Source organism: Callorhinchus milii, unplaced genomic scaffold, assembly GCF_018977255.1.
Source record: "Callorhinchus milii isolate IMCB2004 unplaced genomic scaffold, IMCB_Cmil_1.0 Scaffold3, whole genome shotgun sequence".
In the NCBI taxonomy this organism is placed as follows: Eukaryota; Metazoa; Chordata; class Chondrichthyes; order Chimaeriformes; family Callorhinchidae; genus Callorhinchus; species Callorhinchus milii.
In genome coordinates, this window is record NW_024704744.1 from 27,896,837 (window position 1) to 27,915,177 (window position 18,341).

The following is an 18,341-nucleotide window of genomic DNA, read 5'->3' on the forward strand; positions in this document are numbered from 1 at the left end:
CATTCTAAAATGGATTGACTGTGTATTTTGTGGGTGAATCATGGCAGCCAGTTTGCCCACAGCAGCCATGGAGTGAGTGACCAAGTTTACTTAGGGAGGGATTTGTTGGCCAGGACATCGGGAGATATTCCATTCTCTTTTCCGAATAGTGCCATGGGATCTTGAATACCCATGTGAAGAGGCAGCCAAGACCTCGGTTTAATGTCTCATCCGAAGGACAGCACCTCCGACAATGCAAACCCCCCTCCAGCATTGCATTGGAATGTCAGGTTACACTATGTGATCCCAAAGTGGGGCTTGAAATCACAGCCTTCTGACTCAGAGGTGAGAGTGCTACCACTGTGCCAGGATAACAACACACACGTAGTATAACATTTTGGAGTGTTGTACAGTCGAGGGATTAAAGTGGAGTCCAGTACAGTCAATTCACCCCATGGCTGTTTGTGGGATCATGCTTGCCTGTAAAAATAGTCACTCCACTTGATAGAAATTACTTGTAAAGTTCTTTAAGACATTTTGAAGTGATAAAGTGCCATAAAAATGCAAATTCTTCCTTTAATTGTGTTCCTATTATCTTCCAGTCTTTCAGTTTAGACGATGTGTATAAGACGTGCTTTCAATGTGGAAGCTGCTATATAAATGTAATTTGCTGTTGTTGATGCTTTGTCTTGCTGAATGCAAGAAATGTTTTATTTCTGCCATCTAATGGCAACTTTAAGGACTCACAGGTCAGGTTTATCACAGCCCAGATATGAGGTACAATTACTTCCGCATTCCCCAACCATGTTCCCACACCAGCAATCCTTACAGTATCTTGAGTGAAGTGACCAATTTTAGTTTTAATGTATGTTTGCATTTTTGTTCCATGGACCTACATTAACTACCAACTTGGCTGAAACTATCCATTTTCGTGTAAAGCCCATAGAACCAAAGAGACCACATCATGTCTGTGCTAACTATTTCATGGAGCAATCCGAACAGTCCATTTAGCTGCCTTTTCCCCATACCCTGTAAAGAAATCCCTCTTGAAAGCTAATATGGTTTCTGCCTCAACCACCGTACATGTCAAAAGATTCCACATCCAAACAATACCCTATATAAAAAAACCCTCCTAAACTCATCTTTCCGAGAGAGGACACTTCCCCATTATTTTGTCCAGGTTGAAGCAGTGCTCTAACCCACTGTTACCACTCATCCTTGCCTTCACCTTATTTACCATGCAGAAAATTCATCCAAACAGATTAATGTCTATCACAACACTGACAAGCAATCACATTGGTGCACATTGTTGTATATTTAAGGAGTGCCTCATCTCAGCCTATCAGAGTTACTGCCCATACATCATTCCAAGTCAATGGAGTGAACTTCTAATACTGTTTCCGATGTGCAGTGAATATTAGTTAAATTTCCATCCTAGCTTTTCTGAACATTGGACATCATCAGTTAGACTTTATAATGTGAGGCAGGTGGTGAAAGCTTACACTGAAATTGAAACCTATTAGCTTAGCTGAAATATTGATGAAAATTCCATCGCTGCTTCACTAGACTAACTGCTTCCAAACTCACCACAAAATAAAAGCTCTCAAGCACCTCAGGTAAACAGCATGCTATTGTTATCGCCAATTTTCTGCCAACCTAACAAAAGTCCTGTCTGCAAATCATCGACGTGAGACAAATGAACCCTTTTTATTCCCTTTAAACATGGTTTAAAATCAATGTGAAACAGAGGAATAAACAGCGCAAGAATGAAGCAACAAAACAACAGAGACAAAGAACACGCCCAGCTCCCCTCCAATGATCACAAGATCACAAAATTGTTTTGGATGAAGAAGGCCCTTCAGCCCATCCAATCTCATTGGGTCGGAATGATGATCACAATGATACATTGGTCACAATGTATTTCCAGCAGAAGCATTCCTCATTCAGGTTTCTAAGTTAAGAAATCCGTTAAGTAATGTAAAACACAAACCCCAATCTCTTATTTTTCTTTCTACTTGGTCAAGGCTCTGGGCCAGACCAGTGTAAATGAGAAATAATGAGGCTCAGCCCCAGTGCTCCAGCTGGATTTGAGTGGCAAACCTACACAGTGACATCCGACAATGTTTTTTTTTAAATCAATAAAATAATAATTTACCAATTTCCATTTTGCACCTTACAGGTGACTCTTTGGTAGACGCATCAAGCTTGAGCAGCGCTTACATCGATTCACACTAACATTTCAGATATAGAACTAAGTATTGGTCATATGCCTGTTACATTCCACAGAGAAACACAGCCATTCACATAGTACAGTAAAGCATTTGGTTTGTTGCAGCGATATTCCAGATTTAGAATCAGTAACAGTAAATAGTGTACATATTGTATTCAAATCATAAATATTCTGTCATTGAAACTACAATTTAACTCACAGAATACAATATGTAATTACCTGTAAAGTATTATAATCCTCCCATTTCTTAAAGTATTTCATAAGCATGTACTTGTAAACAAATGTGACAGCCAAATTGTCCCAGTAACATCTTACATACAACAGTGAATGTCTAATTTGGTGGACTGTCAACCAGGACATCAGGAGAAATTCCTTCCTCTTTCTGAATAATGAGTGGGAGATCCAAAATTCCACTTAGTTTTAGCCAATTAGATAATCTTATCTTAAATGTTTTAAAATCATGGAAAATTCTTAAATCCAGTCTTAATCTGAAAGCATTTTATTTCCGCAGTTCTTTAAAAGAACTTGCTTCCAAATTAAGAATTTTCCAACAATTCTGTGAAGTCTTAAAACTGAAGGCAAAAATATCTTATAACTGAGATTAGATTTTCAAGATGAGATCTATAACATCTGCCCGGACAGGAGGATGAGAGATATGGTAATTGTTGGCATTACCTGTACCTGTGTTTTATGCTCCATTCTACTCTAGACCCACAGAAGGTTTCAGCATAGAAGAAGGCTATTCAGCCCATCGTATCTGTGCTGACCCCTTCAAGAGCAATCCTTTCAGAATCATTTACCTGACGTTTCCTCATATCCCCTATGGTTAACTCATTTTAATGTATTTACCTAGTTCCCTTTTGAAATGCATTGGAAGTTAGGTTATCCAAAAAAAAAGCTTGTTTTTGTTTCAAAATGTTCATCCTTTCGCCAATTTTTAAACTCTGGAACATTTTCAGCCGTCATCTACAATGCTCTTCTGTTTGCTTCTGTGGTATTCTCTCGGAAAGTTCCATGGAGCTGAATTTCTACTGATAGACAGAAACATTCCGACAGACCCAATGCCATTAATAGGCACCCAACAATGAACAATCGGTCAGGAAAGTTCTGTCTCTCACTGTCGCTCAGGCGCCAGCCATATTGTATTCAGAAATGAGGCTGACCAAATTCCCATTTATCCCCACAGGATTCTGGCAAACCTGTGCTGTAAGTAACATTAAACCATTATCATTTTGAACTGGTTTAACCTTGGACATGGTTTTGAAAAGGTTTATGGATTCTACGCTCAGATTACAACAACTTTTATTGATATAGCACCTTCATGCAGAATAGCTTTTCAGAGGGTTGGTTGCTAACTACTTCATGCTGCAAAGACCCACATTTTGAAAAACTTTCTAAGATTGGGTCCCCAAAACCGAACCATGTTCTCCAATAAAGTTTGATCAGAGCGCTATATAACTGGAGCAGCACCTTCTTACTTTTATATTCTAGACCTCTTCAATATTTTATAATACTCTTCATTAGTTGTCAATTACATAAGTAAAGATAGTTGTTCAGGTTAGCATGGTTAGCACAACTTGCATAATACACCCTTCTAAAATAAACCCTATTGCAAAATTTATATAATGTCTTTAAGGTAGGATTTCACCCACAAAATACAGTCAATTCACTTTACAGTGTATCCTGCAAAGTGCTTTGAGACGTCTCAATGATGTGACCAGGCACTACATCAAATGCAAGAATTATTATTATTATAGGATAACATCCTGGAAGCTTCACAATGATGGATTTGGACACCAATCTAGGAGGAAGAGAAGGTGACCATTGGAGGGGTCAAAGACATAGGTTTTAACTTGGGATTTGAAGATAGATAGAGAGGGGTGAGACAGAGGGTTAGAGGCTGGGAGTTCCAGAGGTTGGGGGCATAATGACTGAAGGCTCAGCCACCAATGGGGGTGGTGGGGTTGGTGGGGGTGGAAGGCATTGAATGATTATGGTACTAGTGCCAGAGAGATATCATGGTATTTGTTACTGTAATATTCATATTATTTATAATCATCACTTAAGCTCCCCAATGGCTTGGTCTGTAAAGGCACCACCTGGTGCATGATTATTGGTACAAACAGGAAGGCTGCAGCTTCAAATCCCAGGCTGGGCCGAGTTAGCTGATCTCAGGAGAAGTGGCTGATGGAGGACTACGATTGGCATCAGCTCCCCTGGGCTGGAAAGCAGATAAATCAGTCAGATTTCCATCCCTAATCACTTTACAATGCCCTTACTGTGCCCTCTCCCACAGTCAAACAGCCTGTTGGTATGCACCATTCAGGCTTTCACATGAAGAATGACCACTTAGCCAAGGCACCAGAGGCCAAACAAGCACCCATCAAACATACCCCAGAAAAGAGTCAGTGCATTCCGGGGGTGGGGAACGTACTTAATTTGTTAAAAATATTAAAAACTCATATCCCAAACTGTCCCTGATCCATTTTCCTCATTCTATTTCTTATTTTGATATTGTATATTTTTCATTATTTCTAAGACACTATACTTTACATTTCGATTCAGTACTTTCTTTAAGTATATTTTACTTAAATTTACTTTGTTTCGCCCACACATATACAGTCAATTCACTTTTCAGTATATTCTATGAAGCGCTTTGAGACATCTAGAAGAAGTGAAAAGCGCTATATCAAATCCAAGGTTTATTATTATTAATTGTTTTAAATTTGCACATTAAACAGACTTTTTTTCTCTGGCTTCAATGTTTTCCCATCCTTTCTCGCTGGGATGCACTTTCCCATAAAGTAACCTCCAATTGTCAGGATAAAGGCTGAGGCTATAAATAATAATAATTCTTGCATTTTGCTCAAGCAGCTAACACAGATTGTCAGAGCATTGAAGGGCCCGGGTCAAAGCACATCACATTTGAGTATGAGATCAGGTGACTCTGCCACACAATGAGTTATCTGTGGTCCAGGAGAGCAGACACTATCAGAATGAGATACCACTTTGGTGGCTTCCCAAAGGTTAAATACTCCACCGCCTATTTTATTTAACATGAAGTAAACTGCAAACCATTTAAACATTTTATTTACTGATGATAGTAATCAGTTGTGGGGTGTAGTTATGGGCAGCATATTAGAGAGGGGTGAGAAAGCACTGCAGGTCAAACAAGTCACGACCTGAATATCACCCATGTCTCACAAACATCAACAACAACTTGCATTTATAGAGTGCTACAATGCTCCCTCTCGTTTAGGAATGTAGAACTTCCTGCAATAATCTACTGTCACTGTCTCCAAATAAAGCTGCTGAAACTACCAGGCCAATCTCCTCTTTTAAAGCAATATTCATTCATTAAAAAAAGTAAGCAAGTTTTAACAAAACAATAATAGGTGCATCCAAAAGCATGATAGCCACCCAACAATAGTCAGATGCAATAAAGCAAGCAACCACTGATATTCTATCTTTGTTATTGTGTTGTGTTTGACGTGAGCTTTTCATCAAGTGTATAAAGGACAAAACACAACAGTAATACAATACAATGTACCTACAATGGAATAAAGATCTAGAAAATAACTGGTACCAATAACTCAGATCTAGTGACTATGCATTAATTCTACTGTATTTTGTAATAAAGTACAATATATTGCACATTATAGGACTGTATTGGAAGGGAATAAAGTGTAAACTATATTGTACATTATATAGTGTTATCATCCTCACATAACCGGAAACAGCACAAAAAGTGTGAGGTGACATCTAGTGAGCAATGGGTTACACTGCAAAAGCCAATTGTTAAATTATTTTCCTCTATAGCCAGTTTCACTGAAATTGATGGCACAGGAGTAAAGTACTGAAATTCTTGTCAGTGGATCATGAGCTTGAACCCTAGTTATGCTCAATGCCTGATTTACTATCCTTACCAACATACGATTGTCAGGCAGTGTTCTCAATGACAAGTTATGCAGTTTTAGCTTGTTAAACTCCAACAGTACACCCAACACACACTCTGGGGTCCCCAAGCCTTGGATGCTGGCCAGCCTGTGCCTTAATACTCTCCATGATTAGGTAAGCAAGGTGCAGATTCCATTCCAGACACACAGAAATCTCCATGTGTAAATGGCATACATACGTGGGAACTTTCAGTCTGGTTTAGACGCTCTTAAGCATGAACAATTTCAGCCCTCAGGTCACCTGGTATACATGGGCTAGAAAACAAATACAACCGATTGTTGTCCTCCACTTTCTCTCCCATTCTCTCGACTTTTTTTACAATCTTAGAATGTAAGAATTATTTATTATTGCAATCTAGGTGAGTGAAAGTACTGTTCTCTGTTGTACCCAGCCAGAACTGTCAAGCATTTTGGGATATCATTCCAATGTCAAAGGCGCTATTTAAATGCAATCTGTATTCTATTGTACCCAGCTCTTAATTATACCCATCATTGTTATTTAGTATCTGTGGTTGTTGCCTTATCGTAGAATTTCACAGCACAAAAAAGACCATTCAGTTTTTGTGTCGGTACTGACACTTTGAAAGAGAAAATCATTCAATCTCACTTTTCCCCATACCCTTCAAATTACTCTTCAGATATCTGTCGTTCTACCTTGAATTCTAATAAAGGGTCCTGGCTACACAATCTGACTCACTTGGGCACTCCATATCCCAACAACCCTCGGTGTCAATAAAATTCTCCTAATCTCCCCTTTTGATTCTTTGCAAATTATCTTAAAATGTGATGCCCTCTAGTCACACCAGTGAAAAATATTTTTCTTTTATTATTCTTTTTATTTTAAACAATCTCTATAAGATCTCTCTTCAACCTTCTCTGTTCCAGTAAAAATAGTGCCAATTCCTCTGATCACTGCTGATCAGTCAAATCATTCATGCCTGGTACCATCCTATTGAATTTGCTCGCACCCTCTCTATGGCCTTGACATAATTTCCAAAGTGCAAACTTGAATTGTTCCTCAGTTATGCAGTTATTCTTATCGGGTGTGAAACTATTCTCCAGCATGAACACGTGGATATCGGTTCCATCTAAGCACTCAGAACAAGTATTGTCAGCTGTGCTGAATTAGATTGGGTTAACATTTTTAAGAATGTATTTGCACCTGAAACAAATAACAAGAGGCGTAATTCTTTTCCAATGCATACATGCCTGACTCCTCAACGTTAATCAGAAATGAATGCCAAGCTGTAGCTCTTAAGTGCGTACATTCCAATGGTACTGCTAAACCCAAATAAAGTTCAGCCTGGCTCAGTTGATAGTACTCTCACCCGGGAGGTGAATGCTAAAGATCCCATGGCCCTATTCAAAAAGAGTGAATTTCTTCCAGTGTCATGGCCATCAATCCCTCAAATAAAATTGACGATTCACATCATGGCTTTTTGTAGAGCATTGTTGTGCCCAACAGTTGCCCTCCATACTTTGGGTTCAGTTGGTTTGGCTCAGTGGGTGGCAATCTTACCTCTGGATTAGATGGTTGAGGGTTTAAGCCCCCCAGTCAGGATGTTATATTATTACATATATTGAGTTTATAGTGTAATAATAATCCTTATACTCCTTGCATTCGTTGCAGCCCCTTTCTTGTCAGGAGGATTTCTCAAAGCGTTTGACAGGACTTATTGTGAAATGGATTGACTGCGTATTTATAGGCAAACGTTAAAGTCCAATTGTGCACAGCAACGTCCTGTGAATGAATTCAAGACTGAGATTGATAGATTTCTAAAGGATAGAGGGATTAAGGGATAAGGCGGGAAGATGGAGTTAGGTTAGAAGATCAGCCATGATCTTATTGAATGGCATGGCAGGCTCGAGGGGCCGAATGGCCTACTCCTGCTCCTAATTCCTATGTTGCTATGAATGACCGATTTTATTTTGGGGAGACTGTCGGCTAGGACACCAGGAAAAAATCCCTTCTGTTTTCGAATAGTGCCATGGGATCTTCGACGTGCACCTGAACAGGCAGATGGGACCTCATTTCAACATCTCATTTGAAGGACGGCACTTCACCCTAATCACTGCACTTGAGTTTCAGCTTAGACTATATGACTCCAAGTACCGATGGGGGGATTGGACCCACAACCTTCCGACCCAGAGGTGAGAGGCCGACCAGTTAGCCAAGCTGGCATTCCCAGTACAAAACTGAGGGAGTCCTTGAGTTTCTCCCAATCTTCCAATTTTGTTTCCTCCCATTTTCTGTTGGTCAGCCAGGTGTCTGATACATGCAGAAACTCAGCACCAGAGTATCCAAACCAGACCGAGAGGTCCATGCATCCCACCCACACATATAAATTTCCAGAGAGTATTATCTGCAGATTCCCAACAGTCAAGGAAGGCTTGGAGACTTGGGAGTGTGGCGTGTGTGTTGGGATATTGCTGGAGTTTAATCAGCTAACACTGCATAGCTTGAGAGTGCTACCTAGCAAAATTTCTGCTAGGACCATCCTGCCTATTAGGTTTTGAGTTGCAGGATTAATAGGCGCTGGATGGGAACAATCCCTGTTCTCAGTGAGTGGTCTGCCCCTCTGGAGCCTTGTCAATGAGCTAGGCTGACAGGTCCATCATTAACAGTGCTTTGAACCAGTCTGGCTCAGGCTTCATGAAATTGCTATTGACATTTGTCTCAATTCCAATCTTCCAATTCAGTCATGTCACCTTGGAGCCAATTTAGCCCTCAAAGAGAACCTGTTTACCTCCTTCAATTCGAATAACACATTATCATCTCATGTGACCCAGCACACCTGCATGGAATCTTTTCCAGATATTCTTGCCACCTTGGTACTGTTAGTTTGGCTTAGCTAGTAGCACTTTTGCACAAAGTCAAAAGCCCCACTCCAGGTCTTTGAGTTTACATCCAAGGCTGATACTCGTGCAGTGCCCTCCATTGTCTGAGATGCCGTCCTTAGGATGAGACATTACCTGAGGTCCCGTCTACCTCAGTAGGCTTCAGTTATCCCAAGGAGCTATTCAAAAAGAGAAGGGAGTTTCTCCCAGTGTCCTGACTAATAATCAAGGTTGAGTTGGTAATTGGACTGCAAATGTCAACAATGATGTGGAGATAGATCATACAACAACAACAACAAGATTCCATTTATAGAGCGCCTTTCACGTCAGGAGGACGTCCCAAGGCGCTGCACAGTTGGGTCATGACCCGAGCAGGGGGGAAATGGTCAGGGTGAGGGGAGGGAAGGGAGGGAGAGAGGAGGGGGGAAATGGTCAGGGTGAGGGGAGGGAAGGGAGGGAGCGAGGAGGAGGAAGAGAGTCGAGAGGGGAGCTGAAGGCACGGTCAAAGAGAAAGGTTTTGAGACCGGCCTTGAAGGAGGAAAGGGAGGAAGCAAGGCGAAGGCACTGGGGGATGGAGTTCCAGAGCCTGGGGCTGAGAGGCTGAAGGCCCGACCACCGATGGTAGGGCGGTTGGGGCGGGGGACGTGGAGCAGACCGGAGCCAGAGGAACGGAGGGTACGGGCAGGTAGGTAGGGGGACAGTAGGTTGGAGAGGTAGGAGGAGCAAGGCCGTGAATGGCCTTGTAGGTGAGGATGAGGATCTTGAAATCAATCCTCTGGGGGATGGGGAGCCAGTGGAGGCGAGCGAGGGTAGGAGTGACGTGGTCGCGAAGCCTGGTGCGGGACAGTACACGAGCTGCAGAGTTCTGAATGACCTGCAGCTTGTGGAGGGAGGTGGCGGGAAGGCCGGCGAGGAGAGAGTTCCCATAGTCCAGCCTTGAGGTGACAAAGGCGTGAACCAGGGTTTCAGCGGCGTGAGGGGTGAGGTAGTGCCGTAGTCTGGCGATATTCCGGAGGTGATGGAAGGCGGTGCCAGTTGTGGTGCGGATGTGAGGGAGAAAGGACAGCTATCATATAGCAGTATTTCAGATATGAGACTCATGAACATTTCAGATATGAGACTTGTGAACTTGAATTGTTCAACCCACCAAGGTGTTTACATAATCAAGTGACTAAAACATCAACTGCATTAGTGTGCCATTATAGTTATGATATACGAACATAGAAACAGGAATAGGCTATCTGGCCCGTCGAATCTTCTCTGCTATCTCCTTATATGATGGCTGATCTGTAACTCAATCCCATTTGTTTGGCTTTTCTCAATACTTCTGATACACTTACTAACTTTCTTAAACATTGCCATCGACTCTAAGTCCTTTGAGGAAGTCACTTCCACAATTCAACTACTTTCTGAATTCAAAAGAAATGTCATTTGATTTCACTATTATCTTTCCGCAATTTCATTGATAATATAGCAGAGGACATGGTTCGCTTTAGTTTTAATGCCCAGCAGTCTCTGATAAAACAGGCACATTTGTCCAGCACATGTGCCAAAGGCTTACTGGAAAGGCTCAGCATTGCAGTAACCTGTCAGTGACTGTGAGCTCAGCTTATTTCAGTATCAGTGTACCAGTCAAATGCTGCTACTGGTATATTTTAGGAGCAAATGTCAATTAATCCTCATGACATTTGCTGTTCTGCAAAACTTTCCAGAATCAGTCAGATGAGTCATGTCATGAACCAGCAGCCTGGCCCCTTTGCTGTCACTATCCCTGCCAAGGCAAGGGATCTGCAACAAGTAATTCTGCTTCAGGAAGATGTTGTTCAAAGTCATTCTGCCTTGCTCCCGAGTCCATCTGCGACCTCCTTATCCCCTACCTTCCCTCCCGCTCCCTCCGCTCAGCGGGCTCTGACCTGCTTCACGTCCCCCACCTCACCCACCCCACAATTGGCGGGCAGGCTTTTAGCCACTCTGACTCCACCTTCTAGAACTCAATCCCGCAGTCCCTCTGCCTTGCCTCCTCCCTTGCCTCCTTCAAGACCCATCTCAAGACTCTGCTCTTCGACCGTGCTTTCAATCACTCTCTTCCCTCCTCCCCTCCACCCTCCCCAATCCCGACCCCCCAGCTCGAGTCTGAAACACTGACTGTCCAGCGCCTTGGGACGTCCTCCCGATGTGAAAGGCACTTTACAAATATAATTTTGTTGTTGTTGTTGATTGCAAAGAAAATTAAACTTGGCTTGAGTCATCATGTGGAGTTCTATTCAGTTTTTTTTTAAAAAAAGGAATCAAATGAGCTGCAATGTGTATTTTACCTCTCCACTGTTGGTAATTGATCCAAACACTGGTGCATCAGGTTACCGCTCTACAGTGCATATTACCCTCTGGCCCCATTCAGAGTCAGCTTTATGCCAGGATAGGTCTACTGTTTGACCCATTGCAGTACATTCTGCCATCTCTGACAGCAGGATTAACTCAATAGCCACTTTGTCTTCAGCCTTGGAAATGCCCTGAAGTTAGTATGGGTAGGGTTGCCACCTGACCATTTTTATCCAGCCAGGCTGGTTTTCTTGCTGCCTTGCCAGTTGCTGGTGAAAACAGGTTCCTTTTTTTTTTAACAGGGATCATACCAGGATGATTGTGTGAACCTCTTTCCCCCTCCCACCTCATTGCGTACACTGCCTTTACCAAGATGGACGCCCTCTCCATTCGTCCACATTGTGAACGATGTTTTTACCAAGATGGTGCCTGTAGCACCAGGAGAGGTGGCAACCCTAAGTACAGGGTGGGGGGTGTGAACCCACAATGCAAAGAAATCTCCAATGTCCACAGCAAAACTGATATCAATTGTATGCATTTGGGCTTTATAAAAGGGAAAACTAGTTTTAGGAATTCTTTTTACAGCAAGTTGTGGGTTACTGTTAACCATGATCCAGGCTTGTAGGATTTTCGCCTAGTTATAAAAATGAGTTGACAGATGCATTTCTCCACATATACTGTGTAATACAATAAATCTGGCATTACTGGGAACAGGTAGGTGTTTTTTTAGGACAATGTTTGAGGCTGGGTCCTCTTTACATTTTTGGTCCCCTGCGTGTCTGACAAACTCAGAAACCCATCACTTTGCTTGAGTATTTAAACTAAACAGAGTTCCACTATGCCAGCTACACAAAGTGTACGTATGCCATCTATACATAGAAATTTCCGTGTATGGAATAGAATGCACTCTCTCTCCCTAGAGGGATGCACCATGTTTACATAATTTTGAAGAGTATCAGGTGCAGGTTGGCAACAGCCAAAGTCTTGGGGACTCTGGAGAGTGCCTTGGGGTACTGCTGTTTAACATAACTTACCATTGAAAGTACTGTCTGGCAATATCCTGCTGGTTGTCCAACTAGAACCACCCAAACCACTAAGGAGTTGGCTTGCAGGGTTAATAGCAGTCAAGTGGGTGTATTCCGATGATTCCTACATTCCATTGCTCATCATCTCATCTTGCAGCCAGCTCAGCTCCAAGGAGACCCGTTTATCTCCGACCCCCATCCAGGAGATCTAGCTGAAGAAGCTTTGAATCCAAAACATTGAATTGTATCAGGCTCTGTGTATTGTGGCCTGTGTGGATTGCACTTCAGAACAGAAAAACGCCTTAAACCCATGGCCTCTCTTGCTTAGTCATAGTCTTCAGATTATACATATATTTATAGTCTTCAGAGGCAAAAAAGTAGATAGACAAGATCACCACAAAGCTCTTCCACTTCTTAAAATGCCTCACATTCTTCATAAAAGAACAGTGAAATGCTTCATTTTCTTTATTAAATGCTTGAGACGAATTTGACTTTACTATAGAGGGTGGAACTCTCTATAGTAAATTGACTTTATTATAGAGGGTGGAATGAGAGTGTGCAACTCACTGCTGGAAGCTGTGATTGACGAAAATAGAATCAATGTGTTATCTAAATGTAAACCTGATACATGCATAAGGAAAAAGGGAAGAGAGGGAAGCAGGTGAGGAAAATTGGAGGTTTGAGTGACTCATGTGGAGAATAAGCATCAGCAAGAGTTGTGCCAAATGGCCTGTATCTATGCCATATTATTCTATGTAACTCTATATACCAGGATAATTATGCTGAAGGTAGGGGCTCACACTAGGACATTGTTCAATGTCCAGTGATGGTTCTCTATATCTCACCCAAGCATCCATTTTTCATACGAGTGTTTTTTTCTCGGCTCACAAGATCACACAGTTGGTTAGAATGGAGAAGGTCCAGCAGCCCATCTGATTTCCTCTCTCCAGAACACCCACCCTACCATTCCCCAATTACAGCATCAAACTGCTTTTAATTGAGTCCAGTATACTGGCCTCAATCACCCTTCCCAACCCTTCTCTTCCACCTGTTAGTTACTATCTGGGTAAAGAAAAACTTCTGGTGTCTGTCCTGAAATTGCTTTTGCGACTCTAAATGCAAGCGAGAGGACCGGAGTTTGATTCCCGGGCAGGGCAAAATGTTGGTCAAGTTTCCCTACTCTACACACCTCTGTTTACCTAACAGTAAGTAGGAACTCAGCTGTTAGTCGGTTGGTGGATTGCTTTTCCAGGGCTAATAAACCCTTCCAAAAAAAATAATAATTTGGTCACACAATCCACAACTGTTTGTCGGACACTGCTGTGTGCAGTTGACTGCCGCATTTCGCCTACAAAACAGTCGATTCACTTTATAGTATATTCTGTGAAGCACTTTGAGACATAACGAAGACATGATACGGTGCTATATCAATTGCAAGGATTATTATTATTGTTTTACTGTCTTCAACCATCCTAAAATATTGTTTTGCAATTACATTTTCAATCCCATTATGCACCTATATAAGGTCTCCACTGAGATGTCACCTTTCAAGACTGAAGAGCCCTACCTTGTCTAATCAATGCTCATAGCTCATTCTTCCAACACTGGAGATCAATGCTTTTTCATCCCAAATGACACTTGTGGCATAGTGTTCATTTAACCTGTTGGCATATCTGAATACTGAAGCAGACACGGCTTTGCTGAATCCCAGAGCTCTTTATTTAATTGTGGGTTTTTAAGTACAGAGTCCAACAGGAACTTGCGATTTTTATACTTGATAACTAAAACTGAAGGTTGAGACCAAATATTGTCTTGTGCTTACCAAGTTCAAACAGTCTGAGGCAGCACTAAACAAAAGGAAACTAGCCCCTTGGGATATCCTCCTGACTTGAAAGGTAGTACTGTATCTAAATGTAAATTTATATTGTATTGTAAACTAGATGCTACACCACATTGTCAATTGAGCTCAATTCAAACAGTCACACTCAAACTGCACATAGCTATAGTTAGGGCTCACCTGAGTAGCCTTATGGTCATTGTGACATGAGGCCCTAAAGACTGTGCAGAGGAATGCAATGAGCTGAAGGATAAATTATGATGAAGATTTAGTTAAGCTAGTGCTCTTCTGTCGTTAAAATGAATCTCAGAGGGGCCATTGTGGAGGTAAAAAGATACTTTAAAAGGAAAGAAAGTAAATCTAGGATAATACTTTCAGATGCAGCAAGGTAGCAAAGCAAGAGGCCGCAAGGCTGTGCTGGTTAAAGACAGACATCAGGAAGTATTTCTTTACTAAGAGGGCAGTCAACAGCTGGAGTGGGTTACAGGACAAGCAGTAGGTTTATTTAAAACAGCTCGGTGTAACATGAAGGCAATAAAGTTGGTAACATTCACCCTAAAAATACAGTCATTACAGTTTTCAGATACCCTTGTGAAGCACTTTGGAATATCCCCCTGATATGAAATGTGCTGCATCAAATGCAATGACTATTATTATTATTTTGGAAGGCTGAGATCAAATAGGCTGAAGAGCCTTATTTATTTGAATCTCTCTTGTAATCTTGTGATTTTGAAGAGCAAGGAACTCTCCTAGTGTCCTCCTCAATATTCCTCTCTCATCCAAATCCATCAAAACAGAATCAATTTGGTCATTCATCACTATCTGTTGGATGATACTGGCACAGATTACCTATCAACTTACTTAAAACAGTCATTAAAACCATTAATACTATCAGTACACTTCATTCTGAAGCACTTTGAAACCTTGAAACTTTGAATGCCTGATAAGGCATTCTATCAAAGGAAAATATTATTTTGTGTCAACTTGGCTCAGTTAGTAGCACTCTTGCCTTTGAGTCAGAATTTACATGTGTCAGACACCCGGCTGACTAAAAAGTCAGAAAGTTGCAGGTTCAAGCCTCATGTCGAGGCTTGAAATTCATATAACCTATGCTGACACTCCAATGCAGTGCTGGAGGAGTACTGCATTGCTGGATATACCGTCCTTCGGATGAACCAACATCCTGTCTGCCTGTTCCAGTGGATGTTAAAGATCCCATGGCACTATTCAAAAAGAGAAACCAGTTTCTCCAGGTATCCTGGCCAACCACCCCCCACCTGCCCACCCACTGCCCAGATAAAATTGATCATTCACTTCATGGCTGTTTGTGGGGCATTGCTGGGTGTAAATGGGCATTCGTCTACACATACAGAGTAAACTCCACTTTACAGTATATCTTGTGAAACACTCTGAGGCATCTTCCGGACATGAAAGGTGCTATATCAAATGTAGGGATTATTATTTAACTATTGATCTCTGAAAAGTATGTCAGTGTACTCCTTTTTAAAGTCTAACAAAGTGACAGATTAATATTTAACAAAGTGACGGGTGTCCTGATGTGACTGGTTCAGTTTCTCTTTTGGTATGAGGTGTACACAAATATATAGTGAATTCACTTCACAGTATATTCTGTGAAGCGCTTTGAGACGTCCTCCCGACGTGAAAAGCGCTATATCAAATGCAAGGATTATTATTATTATCTAGAAGATGTGAAAAGCGCTATATCGCATGCAAAGATTATTATTATTACATCTTGCTGCGTTCAATGTCATTGCAACTGGTTTCCTTGCATTCGGTACTGCCAGTGCATCCCACACGCAATATTGTCCACAAAAAAAGTGCCAGCGGTTGCTTGGCTGTACAGTAAAAACAGTGCTTTGGAGGACCCACCTGTTGTATGCATGTCAGTCTAGAGTTTTACTGCAGAGAAACTTTCCAGGTTATAAAAAGCCTGCAAATAGTTCTGATATATTTACACTACACATATGGTCCCTCGGTGACACAGAATGTTACCAGTTTATGGCATTATTATCATCTTCCTCGTATCTTTTAGCAAACATGTAGGTTGAGAACACTCACCCACCAGTTTGATGAAGGAGCAAATTGAAACAACATCCTACCTTCACAAACAGCTCAATTTCAGGATCCTTGTCTATCCCGTTGACAGGAGCCAATCCAGCCATATCAAAGTGGGTGCAAGTCCTATGGATCCCTACTGTCCTTCAGCTCAGGGCTTCAATAATCCATATGGAATCACTCACACATTCCCCCACCTGGACAGTTCCAGCAGGGTTTAAATACCCAGTCAAGCTGAATATGACTGACGTTGCTCTTCCCTTCAGAGCAAACTTTCATGGGAAACACAATGTTCTGAACATCTGAGTGACAATGTGCAGGCTTTACTGGAAGAAGGCTCCTCAAAACAAAGCCACAAGTGCCACCTTCCCTTTGCCTCTTGCTTTTCCACTGGTGTAGAGCAGCTCTCTGATGACTTGTTTTAACTGCACACACTCTGACCGAGGGAGAAAGGCTGATAAAAATAGCTTGTGGGAGTGAGAGGGGCCAGGTTACAGGCAGAGGGAGGAGCCAGCCTCTGTCAGCAGCCACTGGGCTCCTTTTATTTATCAATTTGAGTGGATTAGGCTGACAGCTATGCTCATCTCATCTGGCAGGTTAATGTTCAAGTGACACTGTCACACTGTGATAGGAACCCACTGGATTCATCTGCAGAAACTGACAGTGTTAGTGACTCTGACCTTTTCTGCCCTAGTCACAAACACACAACATTGAAAAGATTGCCCTAGGTTTCCCTCCCATCTCCATCTCCTGTGCACTTAATGAAACCCCACATCAAGACTAGGTACTGTTTCCACTGGAGCAGGGATTAAGGGGTAGATTTTATAGCAATATGAACAGTATTGATAGGGTAAATAAAGAGTGGGTACTTTCTCTAATGGGTGAGTAAGTGAGAGCATATATTGCTGCTTATCACCAAAGAAAAAGGGAACATAGAAGAATTTTATTTTGTTACACACATAAGGTTGTGAGAACATGGAATGTCTCAATACAAGTGTTAGAAGTGTTTGAAGCAGAGTTCATGCCAATGTCTGAAAAGAAAATTGGATAAAGACCTGAAGAAAAATATCAGAGGGTAGGGGAAAGAACAGGAGAAAAGGCATTAGAATAAATAGCTCCAGTGGGGGCCAGAAGCAACACAGTTACGATGGGCTGAATGACCTCCTTCTGTGCAGTAAATGCTCCAATGCTCAATATTTTCATTGTTTATATTCTAAAAGGACAGAATTATGAGTTGTACCACGAGCTCCATTGTTCGGACCATCAAGTGACAGTGAAATACTCTGCTTTGCTTTTCTGCTCTGTTCTCAAACACGCAGATTATGAACAGATCACACTAACACAGCAATTTCTCCCACAAAATATACAGTCAATTCACTTTTACAGTATATTCTGTGAAGCACTTTGAGACGCCTCGAAGACGTGATAAGGCGATATATCAACTGCAAGGATTATTATTATTATTAATTCCCTTTTTAGCTGTAATTCAAAAGACAACCCTGAGTTAAAGAGAAATGATGTCGATTCCAGTAAACATTGGTTTCAATTTTTCTATTAATATCACATTGGGCGAATGGAAATAAAAATCCACCTGCTGCTGTTTTTGAACCCTTTTGGTCTCCCCGGACACAAGTGCACCTGCAGATGAGAGACCAGGAAGGGAGCTTGCTCCAACCCTCTGTCAAGCTGCCGGAAGTCACGCAACTGAGGCCTAGGAATCCCTTGGCTTCTGTGGGAAGGTTTCTTTCTCTTAATATTTTCTCTCTAGACATTTCTTCTCTCTTTTTGAAACAAATACTTTTGCCTAGTGATATCCAGACCGACTCTGGGAAGCCAGATGACGTGACAATAGTGTACTCTAAAAGGTGTTTGATCAAGTAGTACACTGAGTTGGCTTCCTTGAGTTCAATAACAATTGGTAACCATCGATAGTGGCCATTTTTGCGATATTCAACAATCCAACAGACATATATTTCCATCAATAAAGTCAATTGAGAAAAAAATGACTGTAGACAGAAATCAAGGCAATATAATGTAGGCAATGAACTAGTAAAATGTTTGTTCTAAAGCCTGTGATAGCT

At 41.6% G+C, this 18,341-nt stretch overlaps 1 protein-coding gene across 2 annotated transcripts in view; it reads right to left on the reverse strand.

Annotated features, from left to right (window-relative positions):
- LOC103184988 (chloride intracellular channel protein 5) overlaps positions 1-18,341 on the reverse strand; it is a 73,350-nt gene that overhangs the window by 20,271 nt on the left and 34,738 nt on the right. Inside the window, exon 1 of one of the 2 annotated variants that reach the window (XM_007903277.2) lies at positions 16,305-16,689. The exons of the other annotated variant lie outside the window; for it this stretch is intronic. Coding sequence (XP_007901468.1) covers positions 16,305-16,367 — 63 coding nt within the window. The 5' untranslated portion in view covers positions 16,368-16,689. Of the gene's footprint in view, positions 1-16,304; positions 16,690-18,341 lie in introns of those variants that run through there. 2 annotated transcript variants of the gene reach the window in all.